We start from the raw sequence: 22,970 nt of genomic DNA on the forward strand, positions 1-22,970 counted from the left end.
CCTGCATAATGGGAAATTAAGTTCAGGTTTGATTAAAAAACAACACTGATTGCACTGATGTATAACGCAATGTTCCAATCCACTGTTCAAATTCTCTTTTCTGACATTTGTGTCTTTCTTGACTGACTGTTGTAATTTTTGCAGCCACAGCAACTACCAGTTCTTGAGTTGGCTTGTATTGCCTCATGATTACAGGTCTGATACAAATATGTGCAGATATTTACAAATAAACCCTCAGACTCTTTGTCTATCTACAAATTCAACTTTGTTGTCTTATATTTTCACATCAGTGTAATGGACTTTGTAGTCTTCTTCATCAGAGCTGCTGCTGTTGTGGCATGCCTTTTGGTGATGATGGTGAGGACCACAGATCTTTTGTTGTCCTTGATTTGCTCTGAATTTCACTTCAGAGTAGTTGATCTCGACGTCATCCCCACTGGTCTCTGTCTCTGTGTCCGTTTCTACCTTCATGTTGGGCTCTGGAGCACATGTTTCCGTAATGTTCTCATAGTCATTCTGCTTATCGTTCTGAATATAGAGAGACAAACAAAAAGCTGACAAACAAAGGGGCCTAAATGTACACACTAAATGATTCCCACCTAATATCTCAAGGCTTTGCAAGTCCATTTGTCTTTTTTTAATCACACATTAAGGGTAGGAAAAAAATATCAAGTGTTAAAACCAACTTCTAGTAAAGCATATTAAGTAATTTTCACATCTTTGAAGTGGAGAAATATCTTCCGCTGCTGAAGACTGTACAATGGTTGTTGTACATCACACACTTCCTGTTTGCGAGGTTCTACACTGCAATCTAAGATTGATATTGAAGTAAATACCTCCTACACGCAAGCTTGACTGCCCATTTTGAATTTGATACCAGCAACACATTTCAAAAAAATTAGGACAGGGGCATATTCACCAATGTGTTGCAACACCTCTTCTTTTAACAATTCTCTGTAAGCTTTTGGTATCAGAGGAGAGCAATTGCTGTAGTTTTGAAAGTGAAATGTTTTCCCATTCTTGTTTGATATACTCTAGGATTGCCGCTGTTCACCAGTTCAGGGTCTCATTTGTCATATTTTTCATTTCATAATGCACAAAATGTTTTCAATGTGTGACAGGTCTGGACTGCAGTCAAGCCAGTTTAGCACACAAACTCTGTTACTATGGAGCCATGCTGTTGTAATAAGAGCAAAATGTGGTTTGAAAAGACGTAATCTGGATGGTAGCATATGTTGCTCCAAAACTTGTGTGTATTGTTCAGCATTAATGGTGCCTTCACAGATGTGCAAGTCACCCATGCCATGAGCACTATTGCACCCCCATACCATCACTGATGCTGGTTTTTGAACTGTGGGCTGATAACAAGCTGAATCGTCCCTCTCCTCTTTAGTCCTGAGTATGAAGCGTCCATGATTCCCAAACATTATTTTGATTTTGAAATCGCCAGACCACAGGACAGTTTTCCACTTCGCCTCAGTCTTTCTTAAATTAGCTCGGGCCCAGAGAAGGTGGTGGCGAATCTAAATCTTGTTTATATACGGTCTTTTCTTTGCGTGGTAGAGTTTTAACTTGCATTTGTGGATGCAGTAACATACAGTGTTTACAGACAATGGTTTTCGGATGTGTTCTTGAGCCCATGCAGTGATTTCCACTATAGAATCGTGTTTTTTTTTTTTTTTATGTAGTGCTGCCTGAGGTCCCAAAGATCATGGCCATCCAATATTGGTTTTATTTTTGTACTATTTTCTATTGACTATAGGGTTTTTAATGATTTGTAAATCATTGCTTTCTGTTTTTCTTTACATTTTACACAGCGTCCCAACTTTTTTGGTAATGTGGTTGTAAGAAGTTTCACATACAGACACAGAATGATTAAGGGTGTAATTCATTCCATCAAAGGAAAAATCTGTTTGACTAAATGTTTTGCAATTAAAATGTTTTATGTGGCAGAATGAAATGGTCCGCTTTCATGGGAGTGCCCTCTTTATTGTCTGGCAAAGCAGTAAAGTAAAAATAGAATAGAAAAATATAAGATATTTTTTCAATTAAAAATACAAAAATATGTAAATACCTAAGAATTTATGTCAAATTAATTAATGATCCATCTTTTAATAATTCTAAAACAATTGCAAATGTTAACATTTAAGGGATTGTACATTTAAGTGTTAAAAGGATGACTTGGAAGACCACAGGAAAAACATACATTGCTCAAAGAAATGAAGGGAACACGTAATCATCCCAGTGAGTCCAAGTCATTTAAACTTCAGGGACATCAATCTTTCCAGTTAGGAAGCATAAGCAATTGTGAATCAATGTTACTTTTTTTGGTGCAAATGAAAGTGACAACAGGTGCACTGGAGAGGCAACAGCAAGACAACCCCCCAAAAGGGAATGGTTTTGCAGGTGGTGGCCACAGATAATTGCTCTCTCCTTGCCCTTCCTGACTGATTCCTCTCTAGTTTTGCGTTTTGCTACTGTCCTTGTCACTACTGATAGCATGAGGCAGTACCTACAGCCCACTGAGGTTGCACAGGTAGTCCAGCTCCTCCATGGTGACACATCCATATGTGCCGTCACAAGAAGGTTTGCTGTGTGTCCCGGTACAGTCTCAAAAGCATGGAGGAGATACCAGCAGATGGGCCATTACATGAGGAGAACTGGACAGGGCATCAACCCAGCCACAGGAGCGGTATCTGCTCCTTTGTGTGAGGAGGAACAGGAAGAGGACTACCAGAGCCCTGCAAAATGACCTCCAGCATGTTTCTGACCAAACTGTCAGAAACAGATTAGTGGGACCTGTGCTCACAGCCCACAGAGGGTCACACAGACCTCCTCATGCTAGCCAATGGTACCCTGACTGCTGTTAGGTACCAGGATGAAATCCTCAGACCCATCGTCAGACCTGCTGGTGCAGTGGGCCCTGGGTTCCTCTTGATGCAGGACAATGTGGCCAGAGTGTGTAGGCAGTTCCTGGATGACAAAGGCACTGATGCCACTGACTGGCCCTCACGTTCCCCAGACCTGAATCCAATTAAGAACCTCTGGGATGTTATGTATTGGTGCATCCAATGCTGCCAAGTAGCGCCACAGATTGTCCAGGAGCTCACTGATGCCCTGATCCAAGTCTGGCAGGAGATCCCCTTGGTCACCATCAATTGTCTCATCATGAGCAGGCCCAGACGATGTCGGGAGTGCATACAGACACGTGGGACCATACACATTACTGAGTCACATTATGACTTGATGTGATGAAATTCACGCAAATTGGAAAATCCTGTGATTTCAATTGTTTACTTAGATTTTCGATGTGAATTTGAATTAGTTAGTGATTTTGGTTTCCACTGACTGTTTTTTCATCATTTTGTCCTCAACGAGTTACACAATGTACAGTAAAATTTAGATCTTTAATATATTTCCTTCGTCAAGACCTAGTGATATGTGATTTAAGTGTTCCCTTCATTTTTTTGAGCAGTGTAAGCTTCTTCAGAATAAACATTTTTATTGGCTACATTTGGCTAGCATTGATAAGTATTAAAATTCAGATCAAACAAAAACTACATAATATGTAAAAACGGTATCCAATTGTTCATGTCAAATCTTCACCTAAATTCTTGCCATTTGTCATTATTACCTATGTAGCTGTATTTGCCATGACTACTGCTTATATAATGTCACCCAGAGCAGATAAATGACATCAGGCTATCAATTCAAAGGCAGTTTGTGTGGCAGAATGACCAGCATGAACAAAAACGTAAATATTAAAATAAAATCCAAAACAGACATGACTATAATAGATATGATGCATTATAAAATGTATAGACTGTGTGTCATGGTGCGGTGAGCAGCAGCGCCACCGTGCCATATTTCCACAAGTTCCCATATTCTCACGAACACATCCCGGACTGTCACATGTTTCCCATCTTCCACACCAGGTCCCAATCTAGCTCGTTTGTATGTGTATATATGTTTCCCATCTGCTCCCTACATTGTGGATCATTGTTGCTGTCGCTGTCATTGTTGCTGTGTGCGCATTTAATCGGTGAGTGTTATTGAATGTACTGTTTGAATGTTAATTGTTAAGACGCATGTTGCGCACTTTTATTTCATTCAGTCATTAGTATTGTTTTTCCGTTCGTGTTTGGTTTGTTTGTTGTTTTAATAAATCCCACGAAAGAGAGTACTGCCTGCGCCTGGTTCCCTCCAACACTACACCTTGACAAGTTGTTACAGAATGATCCACCAAACCTGGAACCAGCAGGCAGTCCATCCAGAGAGGGTATATACCTGGAGGGGCGATTGGGGGTCTGACTCCCTCTCCTCAGATGACGACGAAGCGGTCTATGAGAGAGTGGAGGAGGATCCCCTTGGGGAGCAGTGCTGGGGGTTGCCCCAAGACGGGTTCGGGGTGCCGCTGTGGGGCATGGACCAGTATGGAGTGGTCAAGCCCCTCACCAAAGAGCAAGGGGAGCTGGTGAAGGGTCTCCTGCAGGACATGCAGGAGGCAGGAAGGACAGGACGCAGGCGAGGCCGGAGGAAGAAGAGGGCGAGGTGCCCAACACTTGGTCCGAGGTCCCCCCAGGAAAATTTTAGGGGGGGGCTGAGTGGGTGCCCGGGGGAAGTCCCGACGGCGCCCCCTCTATGTCTGGTGCCTCCTCGACCCCGTGCAGGCTGGCCAGGCTGTAGGCTGGCAATTAGGCGCACACCGCTTCCTGCTCCGCGGCCTTCCGCCGCCCCTGTCCCTGCGCCACGGCGCCGATTGCCCACTGCTGCTTTGGAGCAGCAGCCAGCGCCTCCTTCCTGCCAGTGGCAGCAGCCTGCACCGCCTGAGGCCGAGGAGGAGTGGCCTGCACCGCCTGAGGCCGAGGAGGAGTGGCCTGCACCGCCTGAGGCCGAGGAGGAGTGGCCTGCACCGCCTGAGGCCGAGGAGGAGTGGCCTGCACCGCCTGAGGCCGAGGAGGAGTGGCCTGCACCGCCTGAGGCCGAGGAGGAGTGGCCTGCACCGCCTGAGGCCGAGGAGGAGTGGCCTGCACCGCCTGAGGCCGAGGAGGAGTGGCCTGCACCGCCTGAGGCCGAGGAGGAGTGGCCTGCACCGCCTGAGGCCGAGGAGGAGTGGCCTGCACCGCCTGAGGCCGAGGAGGAGTGGCCTGCACCGCCTGAGGCCGAGGAGGAGTGGCCTGCACCGCCTGAGGCCGAGGAGGAGTGGCCTGCACCGCCTGAGGCCGAGGAGGAGTGGCCTGCACCGCCTGAGCTTGCCGGGGTTTGGCTGCCACCGCCCTCTCCTGTCCCGGCCGCCCCGGCGCCTCCTTCGGCTCTTCCGGCTACCGACCCTCCTTCGGCTCTTCCGGCTACCGACCCTCCTTCGGCTCTTCCGGCTACCGACCCTCCTTCGGCTCTTCCGGCTACCGACCCTCCTTCGGCTCTTCCGGCTACCGACCCCCCTTCGGCTCTTCCGGCTACCGACCCCCCTTCGGCTCTCCCGGCTACCGACCCCCCTTCGGCTCTCCCGGCTACCGACCCCCCCTTCGGCTCTCCCGGCTACCGACCCCCCCTTCGGCTCTCCCGGCTACCGACCCCCCCTTCGGCTCTCCCGGCTACCGACCCCCCCTTCGGCTCTCCCGGCTACCGACCCCCCCTTCGGCTCTCCCGGCTACCGACCCCCCCTTCGGCTCTCCCGGCTACCGACCCCCCCTTCGGCTCTCCCGGCTACCGACCCCCCCTTCGGCTCTCCCGGCTACCGACCCCCCCTTCGGCTCTCCCGGCTACCGACCCCCCCTTCGGCTCTCCCGGCTACCGACCCCCCCTTCGGCTCTCCCGGCTACCGACCCCCCCTTCGGCTCTCCCGGCTACCGACCCCCCCTTCGGCTCTCCCGGCTACCGACCCCCCCTTCGGCTCTCCCGGCTACCGACCCCCCCTTCGGCTCTCCCGGCTACCGACCCCCCCTTCGGCTCTCCCGGCTACCGACCCCCCCTTCGGCTCTCCCGGCTACCGACCCCCCCTCGGCTCTCCCGGCTACCGACCCCCCCTCGGCTCTCCCGGCTACCGACCCCCCCTCGGCTCTCCCGGCTACCGACCCCCCGTCGGCTCTCCCGGCTACCGACCCTCCGTCGGCCACCGACCCTCCGTCGGCTCTCCCGGCTACCGACCCTCCGTCGGCCACCGACCCTCCGTCGGCTCTCCCGGCTACCGACCCTCCGCCGGCCACCGACCCTCCGTCGGCTCTCCCGGCTACCGACCCTCCGCCGGCCACCGACCCTCCGTCGGCTCTCCCGGCTCCTGACCCTCCGCCGGCTCCTGATCTTCGGCCGGTTCTGCCTCCCCGGCCTGTCCCGACGGCTCCGCCACCCTGGTTAGTCTCGGCTGTTCCGCCCCCTCGGCGGGTTTGTGCCGATGGGGGTACTGTGCTGCCCCGCCCCCCCTCCCTTGGGCTGGGGTTCGTCTTGGCCTGTCCGGTGGCCGGGCCTTTGGGGGGGGGGTACTGTCATGGTGCGGTGAGCAGCAGCGCCACCGTGCCATATTTCCACAAGTTCCCATATTCTCACGAACACATCCCGGACTGTCACATGTTTCCCATCTTCCACACCAGGTCCCAATCTAGCTCGTTTGTATGTGTATATATGTTTCCCCTCTGCTCCCCACATTGTGGATCATTGTTGCTGTCGCTGTCATTGTTGCTGTGTGTGCATTTAATCGGTGAGTGTTATTGAATGTACTGTTTGAATGTTAATTGTTAAGACGCATGTTGCGCACTTTTATTTCATTCAGTCATTAGTATTGTTTTTCCGTTCGTGTTTGGTTTGTTTGTTGTTTTAATAAATCCCACGAACGAGAGTACTGCCTGCGCCTGGTTCCCTCCAACACTACACCTTGACAAGTTGTTACACTGTACTCTAACCTCAATATCATGTTTAAGTTATGTTGGAGGTTTGGTTTGTTAGTAGATTTGAAATAAAGTAACTTTGAAAATGTGCGATTCCTTTGTAGGAAGTAATTAGTGTTACTTCATGGCTTATGGGCTTCATCTGTGGTAGTGCCCAAAGTTTTAGAATATGTTTTTTAAGGTTGACTGACCTTTTCCTTGATTTTTGGCTTGGAAACCTTAGTATAGATGTCACACTCTTCTCCTTTGTCTGTCGTACCCAAGCGATTCCTATAGAAGACAAGCTGTGTCAGTGTCTTTTTTGGCGTAGGTTTGTGTCATCAGGTTATATTACTATATTTAAATAGTCATATATTATTATATTAGGGGAGCTCTGTAACACAATGCATTACGTAACAGCAAAATAACTGATATTAATCAAGTTTCTTGTGCCAAAATCCGATGCAGTTCTAACATTCAAGTTGGCACTGACAGTTCCCAACAGCAAGTGAAGATCACCATTCACTGGTAAGTAACTAGCTAGTAAGTAACGTTAGAGGTTGTCTACTATAGCTAGCCATTCTGTCATAAAAATATAGTATCAAAATAAATCAATTGGTGCCCAGCAGCACGTTTTTCTGATTGTGTACAACATAACGGGTTCTTTTAAGGAAACACAACTTCAATGGACACCATAGATCTAGCAGTATTGATCGTTTTATTTAAATCTCAACCTAATAATAATGTAACGATCAAACTTACATCCCCTGGCCCTTAAATTGAACCATGGCATAGCTGACTGTATCTTCATGCCTGTGTCTTGTATGTCCGTCTTTGGTTCTTTGTGGACCGCTTGGTAAGTTATTCTAAAGAGAAAAATGTGAACAATTTAAAGAAAGTGTAATTTAATTTGTTTCTTCATCCCCAGCTGTACATGAATATGCTATGCTCAGTCATCTCATTTAGAATTCTTTCATAAAAGTATATATTTTTTAAGGCTATATAGTATAGCAATATGCAGCAATGAAGCATTCCACAATTAACAATTTTAAAGACATCTCTCACCTGCATTCCAGGGGGTAACTTCAGAAGACTATACTCATTGCTGCAGTTAGAGGTTGACATTTAAAGAAATATTAAAGTAAATTAACTTGCCAAGACAGACAGTCACTACATCTTCCTTTAGTTATTTCAGTTAATGACTTTGGTGTCTTCTAGTATAGTAGAGTGAGTCTTGTTAAATGTGTGTGTGTGTGTGGTTTGTGTGGTGTGTGTTTTTTAGGTCTAACTATAGGAGACAATGTCCCCATGAGTATAGTAAAAAGAGTGTATAGTAAAAACAGTGAGTGTGTGTTTTTGAGTGAGTGTGTCGTGTGTGTGAGTGTGTGTCTGAGTGAGTGTGTGATGCGTGTGAGTGTGAGTGTGGTGTGTGTGAGTGTGTGAGTGTGTGAGTGTGTGGTGTGTGAGTGTGAGTGTGTTGTGAGTGTGTGAGTGTGTGAGTGTGTGTGTGTGTGTGTGTGTGTGTGTGTGTGTGGGGGCTGCAGTGTGCGACACAGTGTCCGTAGGTCTTACGTGCTGTCTGGACCCAATGCCCTGCTAGGCTGGGGATCCTGAGTCTGTGGGTGGGGTTCTGGGCGGTACGGGACGCCAGGCCACGGATCATCTCTGCTGCTGGCCTGGGGGTCCTCCACCAGGTTCTCTGTTGTGCCGTTACGCCAGCCCTGATGGCGACATATACACACACACAGACACACATATACACACACAATTTTCACACTATAGACTAATTGTACGAGATGGATGTGGTATTTGTGAAACGGGACAGTACCAGAACACCAAAGTGAATACAGCACAGCAGTTTCCTTGACGTCCCCTGCTGGATAAAACTGTTTTTCTTGTATCTGAAAAAAGAGAAGTGACAGTGTCTAGAGGCTCATCACGGGAAACTATCCACAAGCCCCCAAAAATAACCTCACTTCCTTGATTTCAAATGAACTATTGAATCCTCAAATGGAAATGTTGTCACATGATCGATAGCTTTGGCATGTCATACACAGAGATTGGTGGAGAGGACTCACCTATAGAACAGAACGCTGATTAAAGCAACAAGCAGTAAGCCAACAAAAATTGAGACTTGAAAGAGAACACGGAAGAAGACTCCTATGGTGAGAGAAGACCAGAAGGAGAGTTGTGTTAATATTGGACCATTTAGGGATTCTTGGCTTGTCTTTGGACTTTTGAGAACTGTTCCAAACCCTGAGTTGTTAAATTGTCTTAAATTCTTTTAACAATAGCCAGCTATAACAATCATGATATCAAGGCCACGATCATCATCATTTAAGCTTTTGAATCATATCAGTGACAGTATATACTACATCCAGCATCATATGAATCTAACATGAGATAGAAATACCAAGGCAAATGTTTTCACTGATCACCCTGAATGTTCCAGTAAACTCTGTTAAGAAAAGGTACATTAATGAGAGTACCAATGCTCAGTTTATGGAAGCCTTAGCTATCTCTCCAACAATAAGTGCTGAGTCAGTTGATGTAATCCTGGACCATTTTAACGCCAAAATATTGAATGTCATGGATCGTGTTGCACCAGTAAAGGTAAAGAAAACTATGAGCAAACAGAAAACACCATGGAGAACCACCATGATGGTAAGTGCCCTAAAAAGAGAATGTAGGAAAGCCGAACATTAGTGGAGAAAAACTAAACTTCAAATTCACTATGACATCTATAAACAAAGCCTTGTTGCTTCAACAATGAGTTACGTAGGGCCAGACAGCAACATTTATCAGGAATGATCAACAAGAATATCAACAATACCCGCGGTCTATTTGTCATGGTCGACAAGCTTACAAACCCAAAAAATCTGATAGCATCAGAGCTAATGTCCACTGTGAAATGTAATGAATTTGCAGGTTTCTTTAGTGAAAAATGTTTAAGTATTAGACGGACCATCAGAAGTATACACTCTAACAAGGACTCTGTTCCGTCACCACGACCACCAAGACATAACTAGGTTACTATGTCGCAATTTAATACAAATGATCAAAAATCCTTAGAAGAAACATTTTGTCATCTTAAAGCTTCCACATGTTGTCTCGACACACTGCCATCAGACTTTTTTTTAATGTAACTCTATAACAATGGACCTACAGCAAATAGTTAATAGCTTTCTGCAATCAGGTATTTTCCCAACGTCTCTAAAAACAGCTGCCATTAAACCCCTATTAAAAAAGAGAACACTGGATGCATCAAGAATGAACAACTATAGACCTGTATCAAATCTCCCTTTTATAGCCAAGATCACTGAAAAGGTTGTCTTCAATCAACTCAGCAATCTTGTGACCTTCAGTCAGGTTTCCGACCTCACCACAGTACTGAAACGGCCCTGATTAAAGTTTTAAATGGTATACGGCTGAATACTGATTCTGATAATATAGTTCTGGTTCTATTAGATCTCAGTGCGGCATTTGACACTGTAAATCATAGAACACTTATAGATAGGCTGGAAAATTGGGTAGGACTCTCCAGGACAGTCCTTGATTGGTTCAGATCTTATCTACATGGCCATTGTTACTTTGTCACCATTGGTAATAATGAATCTGATGGGTGGCTATGACATGCGGATTTCCACAGGGATCAGTTCTCGGACTGCTTCTGTTCAATCTCTATACGCTACCTCTGGGCCAAATTCTACAGAACAAAAACATTAACTCGAACCGTATAACAACAGCTCAATAGACTCTCTGTGTCACTGTACAGAGCACATAAATACCTGGATGAACCAAAATTGTCTACAATTAAACCAAGATAAAACTGAGATTATTGTGTTTGTCAACAAAAATAAAAGAACAAGTATTAGTAAAGAGCTGGATTCTCTGGCCCTTAAAACCAGGGATCAAGTGCATAATCTTAGTGTCCTCACATTGAAGAGTCATATCAAAGCACCAAAACAGCATTCTATCATCTACAAAATATAGCCAGAATCAAAGGCTTGTTGTTCCAAAAAGACCAAGAGAAGCTCATCAATGCTTTTATCTCTAGTAGGGTTGACTACTGTAATGGCATTTTAACTGGACTCCCCAAAAACTTGTAAAACAGCTGCAGCTCATTCCGAATGCTGCTGCTAGAATGTTAACCAGGACCAAGAGAACAGAGCACATCACTCCGGTTCTTAAATCTTTGCATTGGCTTCCAGTCAGTTACAGAATAGATTTCAAAGTGGTGCTTTGAATCTCTGAATGGTTTAGGACCCGAATACATTTCTGATATGTTTCAAGAATATAAACCAAGCAGGGCTCTTAGATCCATGAACACAGGTCATCTAGTAGAGCCCAAACTAAACATGGAGAAGCGTTTAGCACTTATGCTGTATAAAACTGGAATAAACTACCAGAAGATCAGAGACGTGCACCAAACATATACATTTTTAAATCCAAGTTAAAATCACTTCTCTTTTCAAGTGCCAATGACTGAGCTTCTAAACGTAACCACACTGTTTAGCCTTATAGCTTCCGATGTTTTTATCCCCTTTTTATTCTTTTTATATTTCTTATTCTCCATCCATCCATCATCTTCCACTTATCCGGGGCCGGGTCGCGGGGGCAGCAGTCTAAGCAGAGATGCCCAGACTTCCCTCTCCCCAGACACTTCCTCCAGCTCTTCCGGGGGGACACCGAGGCGTTCCCAGGCCAGCCGGGAGACATAGTCCCTCCAGCGTGTCCTAGGTCTTCCCCGGGGTCTCCTCCCGGTGGGACGGGACCGGAACACCTTCCCAGGAAGGCGTTCCGGAGGCATCCGAAACAGATGCCCAAGCCACCTCAGCTGACCCCTCTCGATGTGGAGGAGCAGCGGCTCTACTCTGAGCTCCTCCCTTCCTACTCTGATCTCTAAAGGGATCGCCCAGCCACCCTGCTGAGAAAGCTCATTTCGGCCGCCTGTATCCGGGATCTTGTCCTTTAGGTCATGACCCAAAGCTCATGACCATAGGTGAGAGTAGGAACGTAGATTGACCGGTAAATCGAGAGTTTCGCCTTGCGGCTCAGCTCTTTCTTCACCACGACAGACCGATACATCGACCGCATTACTGCAGAAGCTGCACCGATCCGTCTGTCAATCTCCCGTTCCATCCTTCCCTCACTCTTGAACAAGATACTTAAACTCCTCCACTTGAGGCAGGTACTCTCCACCAACCTGAAGTGGGCAAGCCACCCTTTTCCGAGTGAGGACCATGGCCTCGGATTTGGAGGTACTGATTTTCATCCCCACCGCTTCACACTCGGCTGCAAACCATCCAAGTGCATGCTGAAGGTCCTGGCTTGAAGGGGCCAACATGACAACATCATCCGCAAAGAGGTTTGGGGACCACACGATTTTCTTATTCTATTTTTTATTATCATGATGTAATTTGTAAAGCACATTGAATTGCTTCGATGTATGAATTGTGCTATATAAATAAACTTGCTTGTTTGCTTGCTATGCACTCACGTCTGAGAAACAGCTGGATTCTGTTTGATGCTTTCAAGCCCAAGGTATTGGTTGCGATGCAGTAGTAAGTCCCGGGCGTTTCTGGTTTGACAGTGATGTTCTGGTGTTTTCCCACAATGATATCTCCGTCCTCCATCAATTTGAACCACTTGTAGTCGTTGACCGGGGGGTAACTGTGACTGTGGCAGGACAGTGCCACGGGGATCGACCCTTCACTCTGCCACATGGTGGTCATGTTATGAATTATCTCTGTGTATTTCGGGGCGTCTGTTATAGAAGACATATTGTGTTATAATGGGTTAAATTGGCTTTTGTTGCATTTTTTGTCAGGAGATGACTAGTTTTACTTCAGGCTCCACAGAAATAATCTCTAGTATCTTTATTCCATAAAGTGCTTTTAGGGACGGACACCATTAAAAAAAAATTAACCTGCCCTGATCACAGCAATCTATATGGATCTGAAAGGACTGGATAGGTGTTGACAGTATGGCCTTTCTGGATCCATCATGCCATTCTCCAGGTAGAATTGTCACTTCACTGATAACACCTATCCAATCTTCTCAGATCTGGATAGGGTGTCGCTCCTGTGGATAGCAGTTATGGTAAAGCAGCAACTCGGGTGTACTCACACTTGACTTTGACTTCAACCTGTTGGGATTTCCCAGTTCCTAACGAGTTCTGGGCAGTGCAGCTATACAGTCCGCTGTGAGAAGGGGTTGTGGAGTTCACTGTGAAGTTCTGGAACTGCCTCACCAACATGGTTTCTCCTCCAATGGTCTGGACCCAGGTGAAGGTAGTCACACGAGGGTTGGAACGAGCCGTGCAGATGAATGACAGCAGGGTGTTCTCATTCAGCACCGTGTCAGGGTGAACCAAGGCCCTCACATCTTTAGGGCTGTCTGTCGGTGCCAAATTGTGTCAATACAAAGTTAAATTCTTACATTGGAAGGCAAATGTGTTTCATTATTTGACCCTCATCCTACTGACTGGGGTACCTGCAGGCCTCTGAGGGGTACTTTCTGTCATATCTCACAGGGGCTTTATTCTGTCGTTCCAAATCTTCATGACTTTGTCATTCACTTTGTTCCTAATGACTTTTTGTTCCTGTTTTAAGAAGTAGTTTTTAAAAATGACAATATATTGGGGTCCTCAGGGACCCCAGTCAAAAGCATCCAATTCCGCCTATGCAGTGTTAATAAATGGAACTATTTATTGAGTTCATGTTTCACTTAGGTCATAATTTAAAGTGTCACAAAGGGAGAGTAGTGCAACAAGGTCCCTGTGACCCATCACTAAACATACCCGCCCGCCCACCGCTTAGTACTGCCTCTCAGGATCTTGTTGCACTACTCTCCTTTTATAACTGGACTCTGACATTGCTTTACAAACTCTGATAAGGACATTTGCAGTTGTTATATTATACTTGTCTACCTTGGGAACCTTGTTGCTTCTATCCCTGCATTCCAGCTGCACATGTCACCTTGCACCTTCAGTTTGCCTACATTGCACATTTATACATCCCACTTATAACATATATTGGTCGGAATTGTTTCACTTTTTCAATTTTCTTCACTCTTCTATTTGCACTTCTGGTTATATGATAACTGCATATTGTTGTACAGCACTTGAACATGTTCATAGACAATAAAGTTGAATCTGATCTAATCTAATTTCAATTATTTTAATTGGGGTCAAAAGTACCCCCGTTTGTTTTCAGCATATAAATATACAGTGGGTACGGAAAGTATTCAGACCCCTTTACATTTTTCACTCTTTGTTTCATTGCAGCCTCTTTGTTCATTTTGTTTCTCATTAATGTACACTCAGCACCCCATCTTGACAGAAAAAAACAGAAATGTGGAAATTTATTAAAAAACTAAAACTGAAATATCACATGGTCATAAGTATTCAGACCCTTTGCTGTGACACTCATATTTAACTCACATGCTGTCCATTTCTTCTGATCCTCCTTGAGATGGTTCTACTCCTTCATTGGAGTCCTGTTGTGTTTAATTAAACTGATTGGACTTGATAAGGAAAGGCACACACCTGTCTATATAAGACCTTACAGCTCACAGTGCATGTCAGAGCAAATGAGAATCATGAGGTCGAAGGAACTGCCCAAGGAGCTCAGAGACAGAATTGTGGCAAGGCACATATGACACAACGATGAACGAGTGGGGACCCAAATGCGGACACAGAGGCAGAGGGGGGCGGTCCAAAGTATTTATTAAACAACCAGGCAGTGGGCAGGCTCGTAGTGGTGGACAGGCAGGGTTCGTTATCGGACGATCAGATGGTCGAAGGTACAGGAGTGGGCAGGCAGGCTCGTGGTGGGGGACAGGCAGTGTTTGTCGTCAGGCGTTCAGATGGTCAAAGGTACAGGAGAGGGCAGGCAGGCTCGTAATTCGAAAGACAGGCAAGGGTCGTAACCGGGGAATGGAAGGACAGGTAGACTGGATGATGCACACATAGAACGCTGGAAACGACTGTACGGGACAAGACGATCTGGCAACTGCCAAACAGAGAACAGGGTTTAAATACACAGGGCTAATAGGGAACCGGGAACACCTGGTGAGGGGCGGGGACAAAACAACAGGTGAAACACATCAGGGTGTGACAACATATCTGGCCAAGGTTACAAAAGAATGTCTTGCAGCACTCAAGGTTCCTAAGAGCACAGTGGCCTTCATAATCCTTTAATGGAAGAAGTTTGGGACGACCAGAACTCTTCCTAGACCAAACTGAGCAATCGTGGGAGAAGAGCCTTGCTGAGAGAGGTAAAGAAGAACCCAAAGATCACTGTGGCTGAGCTCCAGAGATGCAGTAGGGAGATGGGAGAAAGTTCCACAAAGTCAACTATCACTGCAGCCCTCCACCAGTCGGGGCTTTTTGGCAGAGTGGCCCGACGGAAGCCTCTCCTCAGTGCAAGACAAAAGAAAGAAAGCCTGCATAGAGTTTGCCAAAAAACACATGAAGGACTCCCAGACTATGAGAAATAAGATTCTCTTGTCTGATGAGACCCTGAACTTTTTGGTGTTAATTCTAAGCCGTATGTGTGGAGAAAACCAGGCACTGCTCATCACCTGCCCAATACAATCACAACAGTGAAACATGGTGGTGGCAGCATCATGCTATGGGGGTGTTTTTCAGCTGCAGGGACAGGACAACTGGTTGCAATTGAAGGAAAGATGAATGTGGCCAAGTACAGATATATCCTGGAAGAAAACCTCATCCAGAGTGCTCAGGACCTCAGACTGGGCCGAAGGTTCACCTTCCAACAAGACAGTGACCCTAAGCACACAGCTAAAATAACAAAGGAGTGGCTTCGGAACAACTCTGTGACCATTCTTGATTGGCCCAGCCAGAGCCCTGACCTAAACCCAATTGAGCATCTATGGAGAGACCTGAAAATGGCTGTCCACCAACGTTCACCATCCAACCTGACGGAACTGGAGAGGATCTGCAAGGAAGAATGGCAGAGGATCCCCAAATCCAGGTGTGAAAAACTTGTTGCATCATTCCCAAGAAGGCTCATGGCTGTACTAGCTCAAAAGGGTGCTTCTACTCTGAGCAAAAGGGTCTGAATACTTATGACCATGTGATATTTCAGTTTTTCTTTTTTTATAAATGTGCACAAATTTATACATTTCTGTTTTTTTCTGTCAAGATGGGGTGCTGAGTGTACATTAATGAGAAATAAAATGAACTTTTTTGATTTTAGCAAATGGCTGCAATGAAACAAAGTGTGAAAAATGTAAAGGGGTCTGAATACTTCCCATACCCACTGTATAATACAAAGAATGTTTACTTGAAATTACTGAAAACTAAATTATGCCAGAATCAAAATATAGTAAATAAGCTTTTAAGTACTAATGTGGATTGTACTTGGTACAAAAGCTGCAATTTGTATTAAAGAGAAGTCTATATTTTAGTTTTACACTATATGCAAATTAAAAGTAACTTTCCTAAAATAATAATAATAATCAGTTATCTTTTTCAGATAACATTAATTACATATCTAATAATGTTTTAATAAGAAATAAGTTAACATTTTGCTATGATGGTTGTTTATTAAAGTGGTTTATTCTTGGTGTCCGCAGGGACACCAGTTGGTAGTCTTTGTATGTTAAACATATTCGGTTCATTCGGACAGTAATGCCACTGCAGATGGTAGTTATCATAAGCCTTACTCATCGCTGATCAGTATTACCATTGACATCATTGAGTGAACAATGTGCAGAATAAGATATTTTGCAATGACCTTTTTCTGTCATGCAGTAGTCCCCCAAGCCATGTTTGTGAAACGTTAAGAACTAACCTGCGATGATCACACACGCATCATACTCACATGTGATCTCCAGCTCCTGCTCTGTGTGGTTCGCCCCCTCGGAGTTCTCTGCTGTGCAGGCGTAAACTCCATCGTGGAGCAACGTGGCGTTGAATGTACACCAGAGGACGTTGTCAGATGGTCGGACGCACCCCGTAACTTTGTGAGAATGGGGCAGCGAAGGAGAGCCAGACATAGGAGTGACGGAGTGACGGGGGGTCCATGATAGAGTTAGCCCCGAGGCTGGGAGACTCCGCACAGTGCAGCTGATGTTAACTCGGTGTCCCTCTTGTGCACTATGCACCATAGAAAGCACAGGTTTAGATGGGCCGTCTGAGGACAGGACAGGATGGGACCTTGTCAAATGTTTACATGTTACCATTTCAAATTCCAGTGAGAAAGGGCTCTAGCTATATACATCTGAAATGTGAACTTGTACAAAAGGTTAATCATGAATACAATTCTCCTTCTTGAATATTGTTTTACTTTATTTAATCAACTGCATAGTTTTAGGAGCTAACTTTGACATAAGTATATTGCTACCCCTGCAACAACACACAGACTATATGTGACCAATAAAAGGAATGACTCAACCATTAGTCATGTAGCTGATCCTAGAACATTGAAGAGCTGGCTATGATACCAGATCATCTGAATGCACAGTAATAACACAGTAAAAGCATTGTCAATAGCTGTGGTGGATTATACTCACAGAGAACATCAATGCATGATTGGCTACTTTGCTGTCCTGTGCCGATGTCATTGGTGACACTACACATGTAACACCCATGGTTTTCTAAGGCCACTTTTTCCCAGCTTAGTGTCCTTGTCCAGCCTGTTTGTGAGAGTTCCGTCCATTGTGACTGTCCTTCACTACTGTAGTACCAGGTGTAGCCACTGGGGGCAGGATAGGCTTGGGCTACACAGGTCAGTGAGAACGAAGAGCCCACCTTCACCTGGCTTCCTCCACTCCAAGCGATGTAGGTGTTTCTGGGAACATCTATTTAAAACATAAATGAATGATCAAAATAATTGTGTTTTTAGTTAAACAGCAACGTGTGTCATTGTCATTATATCCTTATGATCACATTCATCCAGAGGGTTGATGAGTAGACACCCTACCTGTGTGTTTTGGACACAAACCAAACTTACATTGAACATTTATCTGATGTTCTGGTGATCGTCTGGAGCCTGCTTCATTTTTCCCCTCACACTGGTATTTTCCGGTGTGTTCAGGTTCTAGTTTGGTGAAATTGTATGTACTTTCATGGCCCGTCAGCATAACACTGTCTTTATACCAGGAGTACATGTAAACTGATGGATTGCCGTTATTCACTTCACAAATTAATTTGAAATTGCTTCCTTCCTTGTACTGAGTTGTCATGTCATCAGTAACCACACTTACTTCTTTTGGAGCATCTGAAAGAGAGAAGTATCCATTTCACACAAATTTCATACATAACAACTTTAAAGATTTGTTATGTATTTAATAAGGAAGAAGGGATATTGAATCAATTAAATCTGACGGTAGCCTACTGATGTGATTTTAATAAAAATGTTGCTGCCCCCAACACAATATCACTAAAGCCATGCCGAAAAAATGCCTGGATTAAAAGATACAATTGTTTACAGATAAAATTACACGTCTTACATTTAACATTGAGTGTGATAGCTTCTGATTTATTGGTCCCATGTTTGTTTACAGCTTCACAGTGGTATTTCCCACTGTCCTCAGGTTTGATGGAAGAAATCTTAAACGTTGCTTCAATTTTTTCTATTAATGAATTTTCTTTATACCAGTTGTATGTGGCATTAGGGTGCCCTCTGCTGGAACAAGTGAGAATGACGTTGTCGTCTTCCTTTATATCAGAGGAATTTATACCGGAGATCGTCTCCTTGGGGGCATCTTTTAAAAACAAAAAGATAAGTGATCATGGAAATGGAAAAAACGTCATATTGAGTTTCTGGTTTTCATAGGATAATGGAGGGGATCTAAATGAACAACGCTACAGTCAGGATGAGTTTAAATCAATATCGGTAACAGTCTGAATAAAAATGTTGGTAATGAACTCACACTCAACAGTCAGCTTGATGTCCCTGACCATACACTTATCTTTGGTGCCCAGTGGTTGACAGGACAGCACCCTCCCATCATCCATCCAGCTAGCATTAAAGCTAACCTCAGTGATTTTAATGTTGTCCTCTTCGTTGTGAGAAGGTTGGATGGTTTGACTAAGCCCTGTGACCTCTGGGTATGATCCACATAACCCAAATGTGGAGCATTTAATGGTCACGTGGTCAGACTCTTTGAACGCTGGCTGGTTGTTAACATTAACACGGCATGGCTCATCTGCAGTAGAAAGATATAAGACAAAGCACAGGATAACTACATGAGCACAGTGTTCTGATTGATAAAAAATACAGAGCACAGGATAATCATATAAACACTGTGTTGTATATTAATAAAAGACAGGGTAGGGAACTTGAATGCAGCTTTGTGTCTTTGCCAGTTCTAGGTACTGTACAAGTGTTCAAGGTCACTACCCTGCTACAAAGAGCAATGTGAACAGTTTTATATATTCAAAGCGGCACATACATGTACTGACAACACTGAATTTAAGTTGTGTTTGTTTGGAAATGGGGACAGAGATGAACTTGCCTTCAACAGTAAGATTCAGACCTGGTTCAGTCATCCATTTTTCCTTTCCCATATATCTGAATTTGTAGATTCCACTGTCTGTCTTCTGCAGGTTGTGGATCAACAGGCCACACGAGTCACCTTTTCTGGCCAGTTTAAAATTTCGAGACCCAAGGAACTTCACTCTGGGTGCTAAGTCTGAGGCTGGCGTTTGATCCTCAGGATTACTGCTTACAATTATGGTGCCGCTGTATTTTTGTTTTTCATCATCCCACTGTGCATTTTTCATCCAAAACCATAGCGGTTCTTTTTTATCTTTTATAATCCCATTGACAGTGCATTCAATTGTAATGCAGGACCCTTCCTTTGCAGTCAAGTGCTCTTTAGGTAATTCGAAAAGTTTGAGTCGATATGAACAAATGCAAACTATAAGGGGAAAGTAAGGTTAGAATTTGAAATAGTTAGGCTCTGAGTTTGACCAGTTTTGAACAAGATATGGAAATGATAGTTTTCAGTGCTCCTGAAAGTTCTAATTTGTAAGTAGTAACATGACGAAATGTTCACCCACCATCTAAAAGTGCCAGAAGAACCATCAATGAAAGGATCCTTGAAACTGCTCTGTTAAGTATCATGTTTAACTGGATATCTGAGTTAGAAAAAATTGATTAGTGTGTGTGTTAGTGCACGTTTTTGAGTGTGTGTTGTGTGTGTATTTCAGTGAGTGTGTGTGCAGAGCGTATCACAGCTGCATGTGACTAATGTTCTCTGGTTCAGCAGGCCCTTTGAATAACAATTTCTATGTGCCACACCCAAAACACTCTCCTTGATGGTAATACATTGGCAGGCATGTCCCATGTTGCACAGTTGGTACACAGTTCCTGGCTCTTGCAGTGCCAGGGTTAGAAGAATCTCAATATCTGAGATGTATTTTGCTTTCTAGTTACACTACCATTCAAAGGTTTGGAGTCACTTAAAAATGTCTTCAAAAGCAAAGCATATTTTTGCCCATTAAAATAACATCAAATTGATCAGAAATACAACGTAGACACTGTTGATGTAGTAAATGACTATGCAAATTATGTTTAATGGAATCTCTACATACAGGCATACAGAGGCCCATTATCAGCACCCACCAGTCCTGTGTTCCAATGGCATGTTGTGTTTGCTAATACAAGTTAATCATTTTGAAATGCTAATTGATCATTAGAAAACCCTTTTGTGCTTATGTTAGCACAGCTGAAACATTTTGTGCTGTTTAATGAAGCAAGAAAGCTGTCTTTCTATTGTCTGGTTGAGTATCTGGAGCATCAGTGATTACAGGCTCAAAATGACCAGATACCAAGTACTTTCTTCTGAAACTCATTAGTCTATTCTTGTTCTGAGAAATGAAGGCTATTTCAGGAAACTGAAGGTCTTGTACCACTCTGTGTACTACTTCTTTTACAGAACAGCGTACACTGTCTCTATCCAGAATAGAAAAAGGAGTGGGAGCCTGGGTGCAAAACTTAGCAAGAGGAAAATACATGTGTCTAGTTTGAGAAACAGACGCCTCAGATGTTCTCAACTGGCAGTTTCATTAAATAGTACCCACAAAATACCAGTCCCAATATCAACATTGAAGAGGTGACTCCGGGATGCTGGCCTTCTAGGCTGAGTTGCAAAGAAAAGGCCAAATCTCAGACTGGTCAATAAAAAGAAAAAGTTAAGATGGGAAAGAGAACACACATTGGACAGAGGAAGATTTGAAAAAAGTGTTATGGACAGAGGTTTGGGGTGTTCGGCTCACGTAGAAGAACATTTGAAAAGATGCTGGAGGACTGTTTGACACCATCTGTCAAGGATGGTGGAGGGAATGTCATGTTCTGGAGGTGCTTTGCTGGTGGTAAAGTGGTAGATTTGTATAGGGTAAAAGAAGAAGGAAGGCTATCACTCCATTTTGTAATGCCATGCCATAACCTGTGGACGGCACTTGATTAGAGCCATTTCCTCCTACAACAGGACAATGACCCAAAGCACAGCTACAAACTATGCACAAACTATTTAGGGAAGAAGCAGTCACCTGGTATTCTGTCTATAACGGAGTGGCCAGCAGAGACACCGGAGCTCAACCCTATAGAGCTGTTGTGTAAGAAGTGCCCATCAAGCCAATCCAACTTGTGGGAGGTGCTTCAGGAAGCATGGGATGAAATCTCTCCAGATTTCCTTAACATATTGACTACTAGAATCCCAATTCACAATTATTATTTCAATAAAAAATCCTTAATTGTAACTTTGTCAATTACTATATTTCCTATTTATTATGCTACATTTCCTATTCAACCTCATTTCATGTATGTTTTCATGGATAACAATGAAATATTAAGTGACCACACACTTTTAAATGGCAGTGTATGTGAGCCTTATACTGCAGTAGACGGACACCGTAAAATAAAAACTCCAAAACAAAAGTGACAATAAACAACACAACCATCTCATGTCTTAGAGGTCTAGAAAGGCATGTCAGTGCAAAAACGCTTACTATGGTATTATGTTATTGCCAATATAAGAATCATAAAGGAGTACTGTATCACTCCAACTGTGGTTTCTTCCTGCTTGCCCTTGTCTCGGAACTCGTGCTGCTTGTCTCACTATGCCACACACAGCTCATAAATTATTGCAGTGAATGTTGTTTTAGTTTGGACATACATTCGGGAATTCCAGTCTCAAAAGTTCTTTAACAAATCACATTAAAAGGTTCTTAAAAATGCAGCCTTCTAAATCCGTTTTGAATGTTTGTGGAGAGACCTGTCGATCATGGTTCACAGACACTTCCCATCAATTTAGACAGAGATTGAGAAACTGTGCCCAAATCCAGGCTTCCAAAGCTGTTAGAGGCATACCCAAGAAGTCTTCAATGTGTGATCGCTGCCAAAGATGCTTCTACAAAATACTGAATATAGGGTCATTATATATATTAGATTTTGCTCCAAATATACTCTAAAAACTTCCTTTTTCTTTGTCATTATCGGGTATTGTATGCATAATGATGGCAAAAGTTTATCCAATAATATAAATTAGGTCTAAAGTACAACAAAATGTCAGGAAATGTAATGGGTCTGGATATTTTCCAAAGTCACTGGATATATCAAATCTATATTAAAACACATGCCTTACAAATTATATTATACATGTCAATAATGATCAAATTAAGTAACATTATTACCAATTTACAGTATGTCTTATATGAGAATGTACAGTTATTTAGATATTTCCATGTCAATGTGCACAATGTATTACTCATAAATCTGTGTGACCATAAATTATCCAAAATAAATTTCTCACTTTAGGTCAAGTCAAAAACATCAAACATTTCACAGTGCTACTTACCTCAGAAGGGTTTCACTGTGATGATTAGCTGATTAGAATCATTGTCAGCATGTCTTCTCAAAATAAGGATCAGAAACCACTAGGAATAGGAACCCCCTTTAACCTTGCTTTGCATTTATTTTTGAATGTCCAACCAAGTATGACACAGTTTCTATTTTTTATGATTTGCGGTAAAAGGAAAGTAGCTTTCTGATTCAGTACTGTGAGCTTAACCCCACTTCCTCTGTCAAATAGTACATGTATAGTATAGAAATATGCTGTACATATACTGCTGTA

General features: G+C 43.8%; 1 protein-coding gene across 3 annotated transcripts; it reads right to left on the bottom strand.

Annotated features, from left to right (window-relative positions):
• Positions 1–37: 37 nt before the first annotated feature.
• LOC105008892 (B-cell receptor CD22) lies at positions 38–22,784 on the bottom strand. Of its 3 annotated transcripts, XM_029115711.2 has the most exons (17): positions 22,695–22,784; positions 19,897–19,974; positions 19,350–19,754; positions 18,765–19,040; positions 18,342–18,596; positions 17,843–18,109; positions 17,403–17,690; positions 16,712–17,023; positions 12,990–13,259; positions 12,361–12,627; positions 8,939–9,020; positions 8,689–8,761; positions 8,433–8,581; positions 7,926–7,965; positions 7,623–7,726; positions 7,073–7,151; positions 38–528 (listed from the first exon to the last, which is right to left on the bottom strand). In XM_029115711.2, exons 2-17 carry the CDS (start codon positions 19,958–19,960, stop codon positions 274–276), a joined length of 3,186 nt encoding a protein of 1,061 aa, XP_028971544.2. In that variant the 5' UTR covers positions 19,961–19,974; positions 22,695–22,784; the 3' UTR covers positions 38–273. The 3 variants fall into 3 exon arrangements, 2 of the variants coding, with proteins under 2 accessions (XP_028971544.2, XP_028971545.2); XR_003777599.2 differs by lacking the exons at positions 7,926–7,965; positions 22,695–22,784 and having other exon boundaries at positions 19,897–21,963; XM_029115712.2 differs by lacking the exons at positions 19,897–19,974; positions 22,695–22,784 and having other exon boundaries at positions 19,350–19,890.
• Positions 22,785–22,970: the final 186 nt, after the last annotated feature.

This window comes from Esox lucius, chromosome 20 (genome assembly GCF_011004845.1).
Source record: "Esox lucius isolate fEsoLuc1 chromosome 20, fEsoLuc1.pri, whole genome shotgun sequence".
NCBI classification, from domain to species: Eukaryota; Metazoa; Chordata; class Actinopteri; order Esociformes; family Esocidae; genus Esox; species Esox lucius.